This window comes from Cotesia glomerata, linkage group LG5 (genome assembly GCF_020080835.1).
Source record: "Cotesia glomerata isolate CgM1 linkage group LG5, MPM_Cglom_v2.3, whole genome shotgun sequence".
Lineage (NCBI taxonomy): Eukaryota > Metazoa > Arthropoda > Insecta > Hymenoptera > Braconidae > Cotesia > Cotesia glomerata.
Window position 1 is genome coordinate 13,594,317 of NC_058162.1, and position 16,740 is coordinate 13,611,056.

General features: G+C 36.9%; 2 protein-coding genes across 2 annotated transcripts; one reads left to right on the plus strand and one right to left on the minus strand.

Moving 5' to 3' along the window:
* Positions 1 to 4,008: 4,008 nt before the first annotated feature.
* LOC123265988 lies at positions 4,009 to 5,540 on the plus strand. Its single transcript, XM_044730004.1, has 2 exons — positions 4,009 to 4,867; positions 4,950 to 5,540. The coding sequence occupies exons 1-2, from the start codon at positions 4,024 to 4,026 to the stop codon at positions 5,432 to 5,434; spliced, it is 1,329 nt and encodes a 442-aa protein (XP_044585939.1). The 5' UTR covers positions 4,009 to 4,023; the 3' UTR covers positions 5,435 to 5,540.
* Positions 5,541 to 11,352: 5,812 nt separating this feature from the next.
* On the minus strand, positions 11,353 to 16,413 carry LOC123266022. Its single transcript, XM_044730049.1, has 3 exons — positions 14,943 to 16,413; positions 12,684 to 14,822; positions 11,353 to 12,551 (listed from the first exon to the last, which is right to left on the minus strand). The coding sequence occupies exons 1-3, from the start codon at positions 16,411 to 16,413 to the stop codon at positions 11,353 to 11,355; spliced, it is 4,809 nt and encodes a 1,602-aa protein (XP_044585984.1).
* Between the last annotated feature and the right edge of the window lie 327 nt (positions 16,414 to 16,740).

Below are 16,740 nucleotides of genomic sequence, written 5' to 3' on the forward strand. Positions count from 1 at the left end.
AAATCATGGAGAAAAGCTGGACCAGTATATCGACTGAGTGCCCTACGAGTAGCTAGTGCCTTCTGCACTATATCAGAAGAAGCAGTGTGCGTCATTGCCAGAACCTTACCTCTTAGAGTTCTAGCAGAGGAAAGACGAGCCTTTTACCAACGAAAAAGGTCAACTACACTGAGCCCTGAAGAAATTAGAATTGAAGAACGGCAGAACAGCATAGGCTGATTGCAACTACAATGGGATGCTGGAGAGAAGCGTAGGTGGACGCACTGCCTCATACCTCGGATCGACATATGGCTCAATCGGAATCACGGCGAGGTCAATTACTATCTTACGCAGATGTCATCGGGACACGGGTGTTTTCGAGAGTTTCTACACCGCTTTAAGCACGATGACTCTTCGAAGTGCCCGTCATGCCTAGGAGTTGCTGAAGATGCGGAGCATGTCTTCTTTGTATGCCCTTGTTTTGATCTACACTGTAAAGAGTTGGAGAGGATCCTGAACCAGAGAATGCAATCAGATTCACTAGTGGAAGCAATGTTGTCATCAGAAGCTGCCTGAAACGCTACCAACACGTTTGCAACAGAAGTTCTCCAGGACTTGCGTTCCACCGACAGAAGAAAAGTAAATATCAGAAGATAGAAAGAAGGTAGATAACACCTTAGCCACTAGCAGGAAGAGCAGTAGCTAGTTCCTCCCCTAACGAAGTAATGCCTGACGGCGGTTCCCATGAGGGATTAGAGGAAAGAAGTAAAGGAGTTTAGGGTTTAGTAAGTAGGGGCGTTAGTAGCGAGTTTTAGTATGACGCTGCGTGGAGTCATCACGTATCCAGGCGAAACAGCTATGCCTGGAATCCGCAAAAAGGATTCCCCTCTCTAAAAAAATAAAAAAAAAAAAAAAAAAAAAAAAACACACACACCCACACACATACATACAGACATAGTGACAACCTCGCGGGAATAGTCAGGGAAGCTTCCTGTGACCGTTAAACGTCGAGATCTAATCTGAAAACGTCGAGATCTGAAATAAAAACTCGATTTTTGCCAAACGGAGTGAAAACAATAACTTCCCGATTTTTTAAAATTTTCGATTTTCTTAGCAGGAAGCTAAAAAAAATATGAAACTTAAACACAGCAGCTCTGAGCTCCTGACTGACTCTTGCTAATAAATTTTAAATTCATAATTATTTTCATTATTCTAATTAAAAATACAAAATCAGCTACAGATGTCCAGAGCCTTTGAGAGACCCTTGCTGCTGATTTTTTGATTAGAAATTATTATTATTATTCTAATAAAAATAAAAATTCAGTCACAGCCGCCCAGGGCGTCTCATTGATCCTCACTTCCGATTTTTCAATGAATAATTACTGTAGTAATTAGGAAAAAAAAATGAAATTTAGTCACAGTAGCCCAGAGTCTCTCACTGACCCGCGCTACTGATTTTTTAATTATTAATTATTTTCTTTGTTCTAATTAAAAATAAAAAATCAGCTTCAGACGTCCAGAGCCTCTTTGTGACTCTGCTACTGATATTTTTATTCAAAATTATTTTCATTATTCTAAGAAAAAATTAAAATTCATTCACAGCCGCCGAGAGCCTCTTACTATCCCTAACAACTGATTTTTCAAATCCGGCGAGTGACGGGATGGTGGCCATAATGGTGGCCATTCAGATTGCCATTAATATTAATATTAAGAACTCTCGCATGATAAATTTCAATTTGCCGTAAGATTAACACGGAAAAGCTTGTTGTTTTGAGTTTAGAATTTTATAACTCTTTAATGATTTATGAAAAAAGCTAGATCAAATCGATTTCTTGTATAAAATTGAACGCTCTTCGGAAAAGCTTTCCTATAAGTTTTTGATAAACCGACGCGTTTCGAAGTTATTCAACTATAAAACATAATTGATAATATTTTCTCTTTTTTTTCCAACTTTTTGACGAAACTATCAAGTTTATCGAAAAAGTTTCTCAAATTTTTAAAATTTTTTGTATTATCAATTTTATTTGGTTTCACAGATGCTTTTATTTAACGGACAAATTTCTGATACTATCGTATCTTAATTTGGCAATAAATATAAATTATTTTTTTTTTTTTAACTCAAAATTATTTTTAATTTTTTTTTATTAACTTTGTGATATGAGAGTAGTTTTACTGAGAGAGAGAGAGTATCTTACGGCATATTGAAATTTATATCATGCGAGCGTTCTTAATATTAATATTAAAGGCTGTGGCTATCACAGGGTTTTTTTTTAACTTTTTTTGGGCTTGTCTGAGAAAAAAAAACATGCATGATTTTTTGTAGAAAATATTTCGTTTAATAATTACCACTTCAAAAATAAGCTTAAATAGGTTAGCAGAAAAAAATATCAATGGAAAACATAATTTTTTAGTAAATTTCAGGTTTCTGACCGAAATTATTCTGTAACTTTTCTTGGGCTTGTCTGAGCAAAACATACTTCTCGATTTTCCTTGTAGAAAACATTTTTCAATATTTACCAGCAAAAAGTTGGGCCTAATAAAAAAAGTGTAAATAAATTAAAATTATATTTTTTGTATATTTTAATTTCTTTGACCAAGATAATTTTGTAATTTTTTTTTGGGCATGACTACATCAAAGTACTTTTATGCTGTTGTGTAGAGAATATTTTTTTCTATAATTGCCAGCTAAAAGTTAAGCTTTAATCAGTTAACCTAATAAAGTAACGCTTTAGAACCTTATTTTTTAGAAATATCGAAGTTTTTGTCCAAAATTAATTTCTAACTTTTTTTAGGCTTGTCTGAGTGGAAAATACTTGAATACTTTTTTGTAAAGAATATTTCGTTTTATAATTACCACCTTAAAGTTAAGCTTAAATAGGTCAGCAAAAAAGTAACTAACAAGGAAACTCTCTCCGGTGTCCCCCTCCGATTTTGATGAAACTGAGATATGTTATTCTCCGTCGAAATCTAAGAAACACGTATTTTTTTTGATCTGCGGAAAAACATTTCTAGGGGGTGAAACTACCCCTCAAAAGTTAGCCTCCAAAGGGGTGTTTTTAAAGTTTCGCATACTTGCAGTTTAAATAATCGAATGGGACCAATTGCATAATTTTCAGGGTGGAAAATCATGAAAAATGCTTTTGGTTTTATAATAAAACAATGGATAGAACAAAAGTTATGAGGGTTGAAAATCACAAAACTTTTATAAAAAAAAAACTATTCGATGGATTTCAACGAAACCAACGGCAATCGGAAGAGGAAAAAAAAGTAGAGAATACGTCTTTCGGGGTTTTTCCGAAAAATTAAGTTTAGGGGGTGAACATCCCTTAAGCATATCTACAGTGACCACCAAGAAAATATCGTTTTTTATATTAATTTTGATATGAATTCATCAATAATAATTTTTTTCGTACATTTCTAGCATTTAGAAAATAATAATAATATTATATCTTAATATTTTACTTACTTGTTTACTTCGCATCCCAAACTTTATTTTGTGTATCGGGACATCAAATATTACAAATGTCATTTAATGTGAATCTGCTTTGGAAAAAAAAAAAAAAAAAGAAAAAATGCTTATAATGATTTATTATAATCATAATAATCATTCATCGTTATCTCATACAAAAAAAGAGATAATTATATTTTTAGTATATATGAGTCAGTAATGTGAAAAGAAACATAGTATAAATAAATGTATCATTTCGAGATTAGTTTAGTTACTGCGATGTACTTCATCTTTTATAATTCAATATTATAATCGTGTTTTTTTTTTTTTTTTAATAAGTGAATAATTTAAAATTGTACGAAAATCTTTATTTTAGTACATAGAGCAAAATGAAAGTCAATCCTATAAATGTTATAAGACTACTCTTAACAACATTTCAAGTCATGAACATTCCAGAATCGCCAGTAAATGACGAAGAAATACAAATCATAGAAAGTTTTGAAAATATTTTACTCAATGCTATGAACGAATACTCCGGAGTCAAAATGGTCGAAGAAAGTTCTTTGCATTTCCAAGAACCGTATAAAGATTGGACGATGGAAGTCGTGGAAGATAAAGAGTGGGCAAATGCACTAGTTGATCAAGTAACACCTATCGACGAATGCACTAAGGATGTTGAAGATTTATCTTATGAATATAAATTGAAAGCCGTCGAGTACTGGCGTAGTGGCAAAAAAAGAAATTTAAGTTTAGACAGTGTTAGACAAAAATTTAGAAAGGTACAATCTGTGCGACAGTTACGAAGATGGGCTCATACTTTAAATCAGGGAGGGACTTATAAGGAAAAATTAGCAAGAATTTGTGAATATACATTACAAAATTTCAAAGCAGCTATAGATGCAGGTTTAATCGTACATGATTGTGACATAAAAAGATGGGCCTTACAAGCTCAAAAAGAAATTGGTGCGGAAGATTTCCGTTTTAAAGCATCAACAAAGTGGATCGCGTCATTCAAAAGAGCACATCGCATCGTATCAAGAAAAATAAATAAGTTTATCACGTCCAAAACCATTGAAGATAGTAAATCATTAAAACAGCAAGCTGAGGAATTCGTCAATAATGTAAAACAAAAAATTAAAATTTATGAATTAGCAAACGTATATAATTCAGATCAAAGTGGTTTTCAGTTGGAAATGCATTCCAGTCGAACTTTAGCTGTTGAAGGAGAGAAGCAAGTAGAATGTCTTGTACAATCTGTTACTTCTACTACTCATAGTTACACAGTTCAACCAACTGTATCCGCTGATGGAAAGCTTTTATTCCCACTTTTTTTGGTTCTAAAAGAACCAAGTGGTAAATTTGGACCAATAGTTGAAACAACACTTTTTAGACCTCATAATGTATACATAGAAGCATCAAAATCAGGAAAACTTACATCAGGTACGAACTATTCTTTATTTTTTTTTCTGGTTTGCGCAAAAGTTATTGTTGATACAAATAGTTCATATTTTTTAATTTTCAGATCATTTCAAAATTTGGTTGGAGAGGGTGTTTTTTCCAAATGTGGGCTCAAAATCTTTATTACTAATTGACTCATGGACTGGGCATTGTCCTCAAGTTGTACAAAGCGTTAAACCAACAAATAAAGATACTGAAGTAATGATCTTACCAAAAGGTACAACTGGGAAAATTCAACCGCTTGATGTTTTTGGATTCCGAGTATGGAAAAATTTTGTTCGATATTTTTCGGATCGTACAGTTTTGATGAATTTGGACATAAACTTGCATTTACGAAATAACATTATAAAATTACAATCACTTACACATATCCAATTGTCATCTCCTCGGTACATAAATTTATTCAAGTACTCGTGGTACAAAAGTGGCTACACAGAAGTAAAACCAGATGAGTTCGAAAATCCTGTGGATTTTGCATTTCACGGATCATGCAATTCTCATTGTGAGGTTCCTGGTTGTCAAAATATAGCAATTATCCGCTGTTCATGATGCAAAAAGTCGTTGTGTTTTCAACATTTTTTTCATAAACATCACGATTGCAAAACATATATTGAATAGATCTGCATATGACAAAATGATGAATTTAAGTATTAAATTTCATAAACATAAGAAGTATTAAATATTTTTGTAAAAAATCATTTGTAAATTATTTTTAAATTTAATTTGATTATAGTAAAGCATATATTGTAAGCATTTTTTCTTTTTTCTTTTTTTTCCAAAACAGATTTACATTACATGACATTTATAATATTTGATGTCCCGATACACAAAATAAAGTTTGGGATGAGAAGTAAACAAGTAAGTAAAATATTAAGATATAATATTATTATTATTTTCTAAATGCTAGAAATGTACGAACAAATTATTATTGATGAATTCATATCGAAATTAATATAAAAAACGATATTTTCTTGGTGGTCAATGTAGATATGCTTAAGGGATGTTCACCCCTTAAACTTAATTTTTCGGAAAAACCCCGAAAAACGTATTCTCTACTTTTTTTTCCTCATCCGATTGCCGTTGGTTTCATTGAAATCCATCGAATAGTTTTTTTTTTATAAATGTTTTGTGATTTTCAACCCTCATAACTTTTGTTCTATCCATTGTTTTATTATAAAACCAAAAGCATTTTTCATGATTTTCCACCCTGAAAATTATGCAATTGGTCCCATTCGATTATTTAAACTGCAAGTATGCGAAACTTGAAAAACACCCCTTTGGAGGCTAAACTTTGAGGGGTAGTTTCACCCCCTAGAAATGTTTTTCCGCAGATAAAAAAAAATACGTGTCTCTTAGATTTCGACGGAGAATAACATATCTAGGTTTCATCAAAATCGGAGGGGGACACCGGAGAGAGTTTCCTTGTAAGTGGAAAATCTAATTTTTTAGTAAATTTCATGTTTATGACCGAAATTATTTTGTGACATTTTTTGGGATTGTCTAAGTGAAAAATACTTTCAAATTTCCTTGTAGAGAATATGTTTTCCCATATTCATCAGCCAAAAGTTGAGCCTTATAGAGAAAGTGTAATAAAATCAAAATTATATTTCTCGAACATTTCAATTTTTAACTTCCCGCTAAGAAAATCGAAGATTTTCAAAAATCGGGAAGTTATTGTTTTCACCCCGTTTTGCAAAAATCGAGTTTTCATCAGATCTCGACGTTTGAAGGTCATAGGAAGCTTCCCTGACTATCCCCGCGAGGTTCTTACGGTGTCTGTATGTATGGGTGTGTGTGTGTGTGTGTGTGTGTGTGTGTGTGTGTGTGTGTGTGTGGGTGTGTGGGTGTGTGTGTGTGTGTGTGTGTGAAAGTATGTGAACCGCTTATAACTTTTGAACGGCTTGACTGATTTCGTCGCGATTGGTGCCATTCGAAAGAGCTTGACCAAACTTAGATTTTAAAAACTATTTGGACCGATTCAGATCAATAGATTTTGAGAAATCTTAAAAAAACTGAAAAAAATTTTTTTTTAAATGTGGTTTTTTGGAATAACTTTTAAACGGCTTAAAGGTTCAATTCCAAAAACTGATCAGCTCTTAACCTCATAAAACCACGTCGATCGCCACCAGTCCGGTCAAAGTCGGTTGATTCATTCGAGAGATATCGTGAACGAAAGAAAACCGAAAAAAGTGTTTTTTCGGAATAACTCCAAAATTCCTAGAGCGATCAATTTAAAATTTCAGATTCTTTGTGAGGCTTGAAAAACTGCGTCGAATGCTTCTAACCGTGTAAAAATCGGTTTATTCATTCAAAAGTTATTGTGGTTTAATGATTCAAAAAATAGTGTTATCAAATCTCTATCAGACTTTTGAGCTCGAAGAGCTTTAAAGGATAGGAAAGCAATCTCTTCGAGCTCGGAGAGCTCAAAATAATCCATAAATTGTATTTTTGAGCTCAAAGAGCTCAAGAACGTCATTGGTGCAATTTTAAGCGCCTAAGTATGGAATTAGCGGGAAGTTGCAGGGATGGCCTTCAGGGTCAACCGTTTTCCTATGTTGTTTTAAAGAGAATATTTTTTTCTTAAATTGGCAGCTAAGAGTTAAGCTTTAATCAGTCAACCAACTAAAGTGACTATTTAGAACCTAATTTTTTAGGAATATCGAAGTTTTTGTCCGACATTAATTTCTAACTTTTTTTGGGCTTGTCTGAGTAGAAAATACTTGTATATTTTTTTGTAGAGAATATTTTGTTTTATAATAACCACTTGAAAGTTAAGCTTAAATAGGTCAGCAGAAAAAAATCACAATGGAAAACCTAATTTTTTAGTAAATTTCAAGTTTTTGACAAAAATTATTTTATAACTTTTTTTGAGCTTGTTTGAGCAAGAAATCATCTGATACTTTTTTGTAGAGAATATTTTGTTCTATAATTACTACCTTAAAGTTAAGCTTAAATAGGTCAGCAGAAAAAAATCACAATGGAAAACCTAAGTTTTTAGTAAGTTTCAAGTTTTTGACCGAAATTATTTTGTCACTTTTTTTAGGCTTCTCTAAGCGAAAAATACTTCCAGATTTTTTTTGTAAAAAATATTCCATTCCATATTTACCAGCAAAAAGTTGAGCCTATTAGAAAAAGTGTAAAAAAATTAAAACTATTTTTTTTGTAATTTCAATTTTTTTGAGCGCAATCATTTCATAACTTCTTTTTGGGCATAGCTACACCTAAAGTACTTTGATGCTGTTGTGTAGAGAATATTTTTTTCTATAATTGCCAGCTAAGAGTTAAGCTTTAATCACTCAACCAAATAAAGTGACCATTTAGAACTTCATTTTTTAGGAATATAAAAGTTTTTGTCCGACATTATTTTTTAACTTTTTTTGAGCTTGTCTGAGTAGAAAATTCAGGTATACTTTTTTGTAGAGAATATTTTGTTTTATAATTACAACTTGGAAGTTGAGCTTAAATAAGTCAGTAGAAAAAAAAATCTCAATGGAAAACTTAATTTTTTAGTAAAGTTTCTGACTGAAATTATTCTGTAACTCTTCTCGGGCTTGTCTGAGCAAAAAATACCTCTAGATTTTCCTTGTAGAAAACATTTTGCAATATTTGCAGCAAAAAGTTGGGCCTAATAAAAAAAGTGTAAATAAATTGAAATTATATTTTTTGTAAATTTTATTTTTTTTGACCAAGATAATTTTGTAATTTTTTTTTGGACATGACTACATCAAAGTACTTTTATGCTGTTGTGTAGAGAATATTTTTTTCTATAAATGCCACTTTAGAGTTAAGCTTTAATCAGTTAACCAAATAAAGTAACCATTTAGAATCTCATTATTTAGGAAAATAGAAGTTCTTGTTGGAGATTATTTTGTAAAATTTTTTTAGGGCTTGACTCGGCAAAAATCATCAGATACTTTTTTGTAAATAATATTTTGTATCATAATTACAGCCTAAGAGTTATTATTAAATAGGTCAGCAGAAAAAAATGACAATAAAAAACTTCATTTTTTTGTAAATTTTAAGATTTCGACGGAAATCGTATTGTAAATTTTTTTAACTTTTTCGGGGAAAAAAAATTTTATTTCTATACTTATTCATAAAACATTTTCCTCATCAATTTTTCCTAAATCACATAAGTAGACAAATCAACTATTTTTTTTTATCCACTGTTGTCTACCAGACAAGGTTTAAAATCCGCTCCTAAGACTTGCTCCTCTTTCTTTCAGCCTATTTCCTTACGCGGAGACTGCTTGCCTGGTTTCGCTACAAATCATCTGAAATTTAATAAAACATCACTGACGCATTTTATTTATATAGATCCTATTGGATTTTATGCAATGCAAATATTTCACATTATCCTCAACTTATGATTTTTATTATAGTTTTGTCCTTGATATCAGGTTGTGTTGTTAAAACTCACGTGTTTTGCTGCCAACTTCACTTTTATTTTGACATATTTTATTCTTAAAATATAGTATTAGTTTAAGCGCTTGAACTTGCTCGCGATCGTTATTTTGCTTGTGATTATTACTTCAGATTCGCTTTATTTTTTACTTTAATTGTTGGCCCCAACTTCCAGGCCCTGCTTATTAGAATAATTTCTAATTAAAAAATCAGTAGCAAGGGTTACTAAAAGGCTCTGGACGTCTGTAGCTGATTTTATATTTTTAATTAGAATAATTAACAATTGAAAAATCAGGAGCAAGGGTCAGTGAGAAACTCTGAGCTACTGTAACTAAATTTCATATTTTTTTTTTTTTCTGGAGTTGTAAAATAACTTAACATTAAATATTTATTTATACCGGAACTGGGCGTTGAAAAAAAATTATAAACACTTATTCGTGGTTTCTCGTTTATTATATAAAATATCACAGTTTAAAATTAGTGAACACTTGACTCTTAATAACTATCATAAAGTTAACTTCTTAATTTATTTGAACTATTTAATTAAGTAATACGAGAATTATTATTAAATTAAGTATTTGAAATTACTGTAATTATAATCATAAAGACGAGTTATCAATATGTTGGCACCATACACAAATATCAATTTAAGGTTTTAATAAGAGCGTTGAGTTAATCAATTTTACCAAGATTTGAATACGAGCTCAGATTTAATTAATTGCATGAATTTGTTGATCTATTATTTTATCACAATAAAAATTATTAATGACGCGACAATAGTTAGTACGAGCGATGATACGAGTGAAGAGCACGGAGGAGAGTCAGAACGCGAACTGAAATCAGCAGTCACAAGAGAGGCTTGAATAAAAGCAAGAGATTATAAGATTATTTGCATACCTGGTGATCAGTGACGTCACCTCATCCAGGTATGACAACGACTTGAACTGAAGACAATTTTAATTAATGAGTCATGCAGGTATTATATTATTAAGACTGAATATTATTTAATCTCTTATGAATGCTGATTCAAAATGTAAAATAATTTATATAGTATGTAAAGCATGATCCCGAGATACCGGCATAACAACAATCGAGAGGTTACGTTTTTAATTATTATTATTAACCAATTCATTATTATTAAATTATTATGAAGGACACGAAATTGGTACCTGAATTTCCGATGATGGAGAATTGTCCTGGATGAGTCGTTGAGTAGATTTGTACAAGATGCACTGGATAATTGGAATTCCGTTATGAACACTTTATAAATACTGAGCACGTGTAGTTAGCCACCGCGTGTAGATTAATTGTGCCGGTTGGCGCGTAATCGTCTATCTGCCTCGGGGAGTTGACTATCAGGGTGCGCGTCAGTCGCAGCACCACTGATGCAGTAGAGTGCGAATTTACCAAGTGTTCTGGCGCGAACATTTGGTATTTACGCAACATTCCGCCTGCCATCAGGAACAGGGTTGCTGATTGAGTCCTTGATTGATCCATTGGATTGGTGAAACGATTGGAGATGTCCTAGGCATCTGGCTCTGGAGCAAGTGGCAGGAGTGCGAGCTTGGAGATTGGTCGAGTGAGAGTGGCATTGACCGTTTGAATTGTTACCACTCTGGTCAGATTGTCCTTTCCAGGGTGCAAAGCAATTACCTTGGCTAGTGGCCACTGTGTTGGAGGAGTTCGTTCATCCGTGAGCAGGACTAGTAAGCCGAGTTGAATGTCATGGCGAGCCTGGTGCCACTTGGTACGGGCCAATTGACGTTGGATATAGCTGTTGGACCAGTGTCTCCAAAAATGTTGAACACGTTGTTGAATGAACTGCCATCTGGATAGCCTTGGGACATCCGTGTCGATGAGTGAAGGTTCAATGATGGCGTTGAGTGGTCTTCCGATGAGAAAATGACCTGGAGTGAGTGATGATAGATCCTGAGGGTCATCTGAAAGAGCCTCCATGGGTCGTGAGTTGAGAATCGCCTCCACCTGTTTCAGAAGAGTTGTAAATTCCTCAAACGTGAATGATGATTCTCCAATGGTTCGAGTTAGATGGTGTTTCAGTGATTTCACAGCTGCCTCCCACTTTCCACCCATGTGAGGAGCTGCTGGTGGATTGAAATGCCATGTAATCTGATGTACTGTGGCCCAATCGAGTAGATCTCTTGATTCCTGAGTTCCTTGGACGAAGAGTCGTTTGATTTCTGAGTATGCGCCTTGAAACGTTGTCCCACAGTCGCTGTAGAGTGATGTGCAGACACCTCGACGATGGATGAATCGTCTGAGAGCTGCGATGAATCCTGATGATAAATAATCACTTCGAGATCCAGATGGACTGCTGAAGTAGTCAAGCAGACGAACACACAGATCCAGCCTTTGTATACCTTTGATCCTCTTCCTTTCCAAGATTTAATTGATACTGGACCAGCGTAATCAACTCCTGTATGTGAGAATGGTGGGGATGGAGTGACACGTTGAGCTGGTAGCTGTCCCATTAATTGTTGAGCTCGAACACCTCGATGTCGAGCACAGACGAGACATTTGAGAATGTGTGAGCGAACAGGTTGACGTCCACCGATGATCCAATATCGTTGACGAGTGCATGCTAGGGTGAGTTGAGTTCCACCATGCATGGTACGCTGATGAGCATCAGAGATGATGAGCCGAGTCAGAGCAGCATCACGAGGTAAAATTGCAGGGTGCTTTTGTTGATCAGAGTCTGGAGCATTTTCCAGCCTCCTTCCTACACGAATGATGCCATCGGTGTCTTGAAAGGCAACCAATCGGGCAAACGGGTGATCCTTAGGCCATGATGCTTGTTTTGCGAGTAGTTGGAGCTCAGAATGAAAGTGAACTCGCTGAGTTTCCTTGATGCAGAATTGAAGTGCTAGGTTGATTTCTTGAGACGTGATTGGATGGATCAAAGTTGAGTTTGGTTTGCACTGGATCATGTCGCGCACTCTCCAACATATTGCTGTGACTCTGAGCATGCGCAGCAACGGGATTGGGCGTTCCATGATTTTCCATGTTGATTCCAAGGGCTGAGCTGAAACGTAGAATGCCTTGATTAGACGTTCTTCTAGTTGATCATCTGCATCGAGGTGAATTGGGCTGGTTGGCCAGGACGATGAATCTCTGAGTAGCCATGGTGGGCCAGACCACCATAGTCGATGATCCTTGAGTTGAGCTGTTGTCAAGCCTCGAGTTGCACAATCTGCTGGATTTTCCGTGCCAGGGACAAACTTCCAGTGGCCATCTGGAACTAGATCTTGAATAAATGACACCCGATTCCTGACAAAGTCTTTCCAACGAGACGGATGTGAGTGTATCCACGTGAGTGTGATTGACGAGTCGGTCCATAAGTATGTCGGTACTTAAGTATATTCAAGAGTTGTCTGGCAATGCTTGACTAGTTTTGCCAACATGTGAGCAGCGGTGAGTTCCAAGCGTGGAATAGTTAAATGTTTTAACGGTGCCACCTTGGTCTTGGAGCAAAGCAGCGTAACCTTTGCTTCTTGGGAATGATCTGCTGGTAGGACCTTGATGAATACTACTGCCGCCATCGCCAATTGCGATGCATCGGAGAATCCATGGATTTCTAGAGTTGAAGTCGTGGACGAGTGGATCCATCTGGGAATCTTGATGATGTTGATCATGTTGAGTTGTTTCTTGAATGATATCCACTTATGCCGAAGATCAGCTGACAGTGGAGTGTCCCAGCCGAATTTCACAAGCCAGAGTTCCTGCATAAACATCTTAGCTTGAATAATGATTGGTGATAGGAATCCCAGTGGATCGAATATTTGAGCAATCTCTGATAATATTGCACGTTTCGTGCAAGGTTGAGTGGTGCACGATGGTGAATGCTTAAATGAAAATTGATCTCTGTGTGAAGACCAGTACATCCCCAAAATCTTGGTGCTGACTTCTGGATCCTCAATTTTGTATTGTGTAATCGCTTCCGCACGATTGAGTTGACGTAATCTGCGATGATTGCTTGCCCATTTTGCGAGTGGAAAGCCGCCCGCCGTGCAGAGACGTTCAGTGTCATCAGCAACTGCTTGAAGTGATGTGAAGTCGTCTGTGCCGCCGGAGATGTCATCAACATAGCGACCTTTCGTGAGTGGTGTGATTGCTAATGGGAACCGATGTCCTTCATCTTCTACGAGCTGGAGTAGGGCTCGAACGGCAAGGTAAGGAGCTGCTTTTGTGCCGTATGTGACGGTGGTGAGCCTGAATGGGATGATGTTTCCTTGTTTGTCGAACCAGAGAATTTGTTGAAGATCTTGATCATCTTCATGGACTTGTATCTGTCGATACATCTTGGTAACGTCTGTGATGAAGATGAACCGATGTTTTCTTGATGTGATAAGCACATCAAAGATGTTGACTTGTAACTTCGGCCCAGTATGCATGATGTCGTTGAGTGAGAGTCCTGAGCTGGTTGGTTTTGAGCCATTGAAAACCACACGGATCTTGCTTGAATTGTTGTCTTCCTTCAGTACCCCATGATGAGGTAGGAAGTACTGAGTTGCTGATGATTGTAAAACTGCAGGCTGCATGTGATTGATATCTTGGTACTCCTTCATGAATTGCATGTAAAGTGTCTTGAGTCTTGTTTCATGATCGAGACGACGCATGAGATGTTGTAAGCAGCGGCGTGCTGCAGTATATGAATCTCCTAGTTGACTTGGAGATGATATCAATGGCAATCTGACGATGTATCTGCCAGAGCTGTCTCGTGAATGAGTATCCTTGAAGTGGGCCTCACAGGCTTCTTCGTCGGGTGATAGCGAGCGCGAATGATTGGACATGACCTCCTCTTGAAGCCAGAATCTGGATAATAGATCCTGGAGATCCTGATCATGTTGATTGGAGACAGCGTGGTGAGCCCTAGGTGGTGTTGTTAAGTTAGCTTGGACTGGACCAAGGATGATCCATCCAAAAATTGTATTTTTTGCGAGCAATCCAGGTGCTTCGCATCTGATAATCTCTCCAGTGATGACTTGACCATAGTAGTTAGCTCCAATGATGACATCAATTGGGCCTGGAGAGGCAAAGGCTGGATCGGCGAGCGTAAGATCCGAGAATTGAGCCACATCGGCATCTACTATTAAGGTAGCTGGTAATTGATCCGTTAATCGACCTAGGATATGAACCTGCAGCGTGAGTGACTGGTCTGAATGTTGTGACACTAGTGTAATTGTCACACATCCATTGGTGTGACCAGCCTTTGATGAGCCGATTCCTAAAATGGCTATATTGGAACGTGTGCGGCGTAAATGTAATAATTGTACCAATGTATCTGAAATAAAAGAGATTTCAGAACCGGAATCTAGTAATATGCGAATTGGATGAGTACTTAGCTTGGTCACGACATTGACTTGGCACGTTGCGAGTAACGTTGCAGCATGTTGAGCTGGAACACAACCAGTTGATGAGTCTGGAACTGATGAATGATGATCTGGATCTGTTGAATCTTGAGTACGGTGATCTTGAAGTTGGGCAACGGTGTTGAACGAGTATGATGATCCTGGAGCTTGATGATTGTTGTGCGGAAGCACAGTATTTTATTGTTGTTGAGCCGAAGTGGTTGAAGTTGATGTGATTGATCCATCTGGGTGAATCATCGAGTGATGAATGCCTTGACAGACTTTACATCTGAACCGAGACTTGCATGTTTCGACTCGGTGGTGTCCAAGGCAGTTTGGACACAGTCTGAATTGATCCACCACTTGAATCCGCTCTTGTGGTGTCATCCTGCCGAATTGATCACACCTGACCACGTAATGGTCTCCCTTGCACAGGTCACATGGGTATTGAGCCACTGGAGTCCTTTTCCCTTCTGCCTGAGGCGCTGGACTCACCGTTGAGCCTTGAGTGCTTGAAGTAGCCATGTGGGCGTGTGCTGTGCCCTTGATGGCCTTGGCGGTGGATCTTGAACTGGAGTGACTTGACCTCTGTTGATCGCCAGGCTTGTTGGTACTCTCCTCGTACCGTTCTTGAACTCGAGCGCGTTCAGTCAAGAATTGACGAAGCTGTGAGAGAGATGGAAATTCCACTGATGATCCCAATGATAATTCCCATGCTTCTCGGGTTGATCGATCCAGTTTCGATATGATGAGTCGAGTTAGAAGGTAGCAATCTCCGGCACAAAGATTGACTTGTTGAGCGACGAGTGCACTGATCGCTTCATGGGTCTGATCGATGATTGAGTAGAGCTGCTTGGCAGACTTCGATGTCAAAGTGAGTAAATTTAATAATTTGTCCAATTGTGCTGAGACTAGTAGACGAGGAACATCGTACCTCTTCTGAATTGCAGCCCATGCACTTGCAAAGTTCTCATTGCACATTGGTGTACTAGCTATTAATTGAGCTGCCTGTCCTGTTAAATGAGTCTTTAGGTAGTGGAGACGCTCGACATCTTGAAGACCTTCACAATTGATGACAATTGAGGTGAACATATCCCTGAACTCTGGCCATTTGGCGTAATCACCAGAGAAGTGATTGATGTTCAGTGGAGGCAGGGCCACACGATGAGGAACTCGTGGTGCAACTTGTTGAGCTGGAATGGGTTGAGCTGGAGCATCTAGTTGATGAATGAGAGTGCTTAAAGCTGTGCGAGCCCCAATGTAAGATCTGTATGATACATCAAAGGTGCCGTCCTTGATGTATGGATGTTGGAGAAATTCTTCAGTGGCATTGGAGGCTAAATGGTCATGGATTAATGAAAACTGTTGCCATTCTTGAATGAGCACCTCCATGCGAGCCTTGAGTGACGACAGGCTTTCAGCAGTGGTGAGTGATGAAGCCGTCGCTTCGATATCAGAGATGAGCTTCAATCTCGACAATTGCCCACTGACCTTGAGATCAAGTTCGCAAGCCTTTATTGAGCGCTTGCGTCCACGTTTTTTGGAATCTTGCGAGCTGAGCAGCGAGTCCTTGGGATTCTCGCCATCAGTGGTGTCGGATTCGATAATGTGATCCTTGTTTGCATCAGCAGGATTCACAAGTGGGAGCTTGGGATTCTGATGATCGATCTGGATGATAGGCGTCCTTGAATGATGTGGAGTTTCCTCTTGGGGAGTATCCGCTGGAGTAGATGTTGACGAGTCCTTATCGTCACCCATGATTGATGAATCTGAATAATGATTTATTTTGTTAGAATTTGAACACAGAACGCGATTGATTGTGAGTCTGTGAACATTTTACGCGATTTCCAACACCCGATCCGGCTCGAGGGACCAAAATGTAAAATAACTTAACATTAAATATTTATTTATACCGGATCTGGGTGTTGAAAAGAAATTATAAACACTTATTCGTGGTTTCTCGTTTATTATATAAAATATCACAGTTTAAAATTAGTGAACACTTGACTCTTAATAACTATCATAAAGTTAACTTCTTAATTTATTTGAACTATTTGTACAAGATTTGTACAAGATGCACTGGAT

Bases quoted from the DNA above. Each gene is read 5' to 3' on its own strand.
- LOC123265988 (XM_044730004.1), top strand. From the start codon at position 4,024: ATGGAAGTCGTGGAAGATAAAGAGTGGGCAAATGCACTAGTTGATCAA. The intron at 4,868-4,949 runs GTACGAACTATT...TTTAATTTTCAG, and splicing joins ATCAGGAAAACTTACATCAG to ATCATTTCAAAATTTGGTTG.
- LOC123266022 (XM_044730049.1), bottom strand. From the start codon at position 16,413: ATGGGTGACGATAAGGACTCGTCAACATCTACTCCAGCGGATACTCCC. The intron at 14,823-14,942 runs GTAAAGTCTGTC...ACAATCATCAAG, and splicing joins ATGCAAGTCTCGGTTCAGAT to CTCCAGGATCATCATACTCG. The intron at 12,552-12,683 runs GCCAGACAACTC...CATTTATTCAAG, and splicing joins GGCAAAACTAGTCAAGCATT to ATCTAGTTCCAGATGGCCAC.